Genomic DNA, 3,885 nt, shown 5'->3' with positions numbered 1-3,885 from the left:
GTGAGTAGGGGTTCGGAAGTGGGGGGGGGTTCAGAGAGGTTTGCCTGGGGGGGGGGGGTGCAGACCACAGAAGGCTGCTTTCAGGCCTCGTTGTTCTCTATTCTCCCTTGTCATGAGAGTCACCCTATGGTCACTGTAGCCCAATAGCAAAGACCCGCCCCTCCCCTGAGGAGTCCGCACCCCAATTCCGAGACCCTTGGCCCCCTTTTAGCTTCCTCGTGATGTGTGCATTTTGTTTATCGAAACAGTTTGTTCGCGTCTAAATTTGATCCAACTCTCAATTCCAAGGTCCTGCGGTTCTCGGTCTCCGACTTCGTCATCCTGGTCTGCATGACTTTCTGAGATTCCGAGTTTCCGTCCCCAGCTCTTGCATTTGGAGGAGACCAGACTCTGGCTCGCGCGGGGTCCCGGGCCGTGCCCGGTGGTCTGCGACCCGGTGTCCATGACCGAGCCAAGCCCTACGAGTGATCTGCCTGCCTTCAGATCCACCCGAGGGAAGGAGTGGTGACCTGTCCACCCACAAAGCAGGTGGGGCTCTCCCCACTCCAGCCCGGGGAGAATGGGTGTGGTTCTCCCCATTGGGCTGGACGTTGGAGGAAGGAATGGATGAGGGGAGTGAACACCGGGGAGCAGGTTGGGAAGAGCCGATCTTATGCAAGGGATGGAGAAAGGATGGTCACTGTCGGGGAGGTAGTGGGTGGGCTTGACTTTGGGGAAGGGGATAAGAGGGTGTTAGTCCTTGGAGAGCAGATGGGTAAGAGCTTGTCATCAGGGAGGAATGGGAGACGGCTGTGTTTAGACTTTTCCCCATCACTGCTGGCAGGTGAGATGACAAGATGGTCCTGAGCCAGCTCTGCAGGTTGGCTTGCTCCCCAGACTGTCCACACCCCTGTGGGCAGAGACCTGTGATCTCTACCCCTCCCACTGAGGATTCCATGTGTATCTTCATCAATTGTACCTTCTCTCTAGTTCCATAAGCTGTAGTGGACCCTAAATAAATATTTGTTACATGTATAGTTCTATGTGGCTGATATTTAATACCCATCAACCATTTAACCCATCCCCCATCCACCTCCCTCCGTCAGCCCTTGGTTTGTTCTTTATGGTTTGCCTCCCTCTTTTTTTTTTTTTTTTTTTTTGCATTCCCATATGTTCATCTATTTTCTTTCTATTTCTTAAATTCCACATATGAGTTAAATCATAAAGCATTTGTCTTACTCTGACATTTCATTTTCGTAATACACTCTAACTGCAGCCACACTATTGCAAATGGCAAGATTTCATTCTTTTCGATGGCCGAGTAATAATATTCCATTGTGTGTGTGTGTGTGTGTATGTATGTATATATTTTTTTCCTCTATCCATTCACCAATCAATGGACATTTGGGCTTTTTCCATAGTTTGGCTATTATTGATAATGCTGCTATAAACATTGGGGTACAAGTGCCCCTTCAGATTGCTGCATTTGTATCTTGGGGTAAATATCTAGTAGTTGGTTTCATAAATTGCTGGGTCGTGGAGTTGTTCTATTTTTAACTTTTTGAGGAACCTCCATAAACCCAATTACATTTCATCCCAAAGCCTAGTAGGCTGTTCACCATAAGGTTCCCTGGATGATTGCTTCCTGGGCCAGTTGATATCCCTTATCAAGCACTGATATTTGCGGATACTGGGCAGGAAGTAAACACCTGGCTTCTAAGTTCAGAACACTGTAATTAATGTGTGCTAAATTATTCGAGCACAAAGGAGTTGGGCAAACCCCACAGGATCAGGACTTGAAAGAGCAGAGCTCCAGACTGGTTTTGCTACAATCCGGGACATATAACCAATCACAGCTTATACATCCATTTCATCACTTTAAACTGATCTGCAGTGAGAATCAGATGGAATAGTAGCTGTGAGGGTGGTAAGGCGTCTGAGGACTGCTTTGGAATTTTTATTCAACAAAGAAGTCTTTTTCTTATAATGTAGCTGATGCCACTCTGAAAGGGTTTCAGGAAGTGATTCATCAGTCCTGTCTATTATGAGTTCTCAGAGAACATCCTTAGAAAGACCTGCTATGCTGGGCTCATGGCACAGATGAATGGTTGAGATAGATACAGATGTTGACCTCAAGAATCATACAGTCCAGTAAATCAGCTATGTGTTCTGTGTTACCGTGCTGCCTGTCCTGAGTGTGAGAGATCCCCCAGGCCCTGATTTCTCTCCTATGCCCTAGAGTCCTGGAGATTACTCCAGGCGGAGAAAGAAAGATGCCGCTCTTCTTCCGGAAGCGGAAACCCAGTGAGGAGGCTCGGAAACGCCTGGAGTATCAGATGTGTCTGGTGAGGGAAAGTGGGTTTCCCCCAAGTCCATCTCTGCCTCTGCCCTCATAAAACAGAGTTCCACACTGCACCCAAAGAAGCTGTGTGCTCCCTCTCTCCCATCTGCCTCCCTGACCCCCAGAGAAAATCTCTGACTCAAAGCATCAGTGAGGCCACTTGCCTGGTGCTCTGGAGTGCCTTGCGCCTCTCTCCCAGGGAACTGATGGCAATTATCATTTGTTCATTTGCTCTTCCATGCTGGACCTCAAGCCCCATTGAAACAGGGATCATTGGTACACTTGCAAATGGACTAATTGAACAAGATGGTGTCTGTGGTCTCATACAGCTCCTTAATCCTGTTTCTTTGGCTGGTTTGTCCATTCTGCAAGGGTGTTTTGTTTGAACAATTTTCAAATTATTATTCTTTTTACCATCAGGCAAAAGAAGCTGGGGCTGATGATATTCTTGACATCTCTAAATGTGAGCTCTCAGAGGTAAACTGGGGGAGTGTTCTGGCTGTGAATTTGATCTGTCCTTTTCACTTGGATCACAATGTCCCTAAGACAGCTGTGGACTGGAACTTTTTAAACACCAGAAGCATTAGTCAAGAGAAGTTTTCTTAGATTTTGTTCTTATTCAAAAGAATTGAGATGATCATTGGTCTCGAAATAGTGTACAAGAATCAAGGAGTCTACAAAATATACCCATAGATTTCTAGGGAACTTGAAGAATCTGGGTTTCTCCAGCCTCTATAGCACCAGAGATCTTTCTTTTGCTCCAGTAGAGCTTGTGATGGGGATAGTGTATGAGCCGGAGCTGGGCAGGGCAGTCTCCTGCCAGCTGATTGCAGATGATGGCTGACCACATCCCCAGCAGCACTCCTCACCAGCCTCCTCTGCCACCCTCTTGGCTTAGCACTGCTCTCCACTTGAGGATTTTGTACTTGATCACCTCTTGCCCCATCTCTCCCTCACATGTGTGCCACTCAGAAAACAAACCCAGCAGGAAGGGAGGAACTGACTTCTTTCTCTTATCTTAGATTCCATTTGGGGCTTTTGCAACATGCAAAGTTCTACAGAAGAAGGTAAGGTGAATCTTCATTTTCACAGACTTGTTTATTGTATATTTGCATGTTTGAAATCAGGTGGGACTTTTAGGCACCCTCTTTTTGGCATGGACAGCTCCCTTCTCCCTCATTCTCACCCTTTCAGCTTGAAGTAGCTGTTTGTACAGTTAGAAAAGTTGGATTTGGCATCAGATGGTCCTGGGTCACATCCTGGCTTTGCCCCTCATGAGTTGGGCAACTTCCGCCAACTCTTATATCCGTTTCTTCATCTATGAAATGAAGACATTCCTAATTCTAGTTCTACTCTTGCAGAGGTATCATGAGAACTATTAAATGAGTGACAGGCAGCGGGGAGGTAGGTAGATGGAGATGTGAATGCGCCGGGTATGATGCCTGCCACAGTAAACACTGGGAGACCTCATTGTTAATAATAATGAAAACTGAGCTTATTTCATTCTAGTCACCCAGCAGAGATTAAGAATGAAATGAATGATTTTTCAGAAAGGCATCACAGCT

At 46.5% G+C, this 3,885-nt stretch overlaps 1 protein-coding gene across 5 annotated transcripts in view; it reads left to right on the top strand.

Moving 5' to 3' along the window:
* Positions 1–3,885, top strand: part of LRSAM1 (leucine rich repeat and sterile alpha motif containing 1) — a 39,178-nt gene that overhangs the window by 142 nt on the left and 35,151 nt on the right. For all 5 annotated transcript variants that reach the window (XM_025475209.3, XM_025475207.3, XM_035721488.2 and 2 more), the window contains exons 2-5: positions 289–528; positions 2,219–2,324; positions 2,741–2,797; positions 3,343–3,387. In XM_025475209.3, coding sequence (XP_025330994.1) covers positions 2,253–2,324; positions 2,741–2,797; positions 3,343–3,387 — 174 coding nt within the window. In that variant the 5' untranslated portion in view covers positions 289–528; positions 2,219–2,252. The remainder of the gene's footprint in view (positions 1–288; positions 529–2,218; positions 2,325–2,740; positions 2,798–3,342; positions 3,388–3,885) is intronic.

This window comes from Canis lupus, chromosome 9, assembly GCF_003254725.2.
Source record: "Canis lupus dingo isolate Sandy chromosome 9, ASM325472v2, whole genome shotgun sequence".
Taxonomy (NCBI): domain Eukaryota; kingdom Metazoa; phylum Chordata; class Mammalia; order Carnivora; family Canidae; genus Canis; species Canis lupus.
Note: the sequence above shows the minus strand (reverse complement) of the source record. Positions and strands in the feature narration are given on the sequence as shown.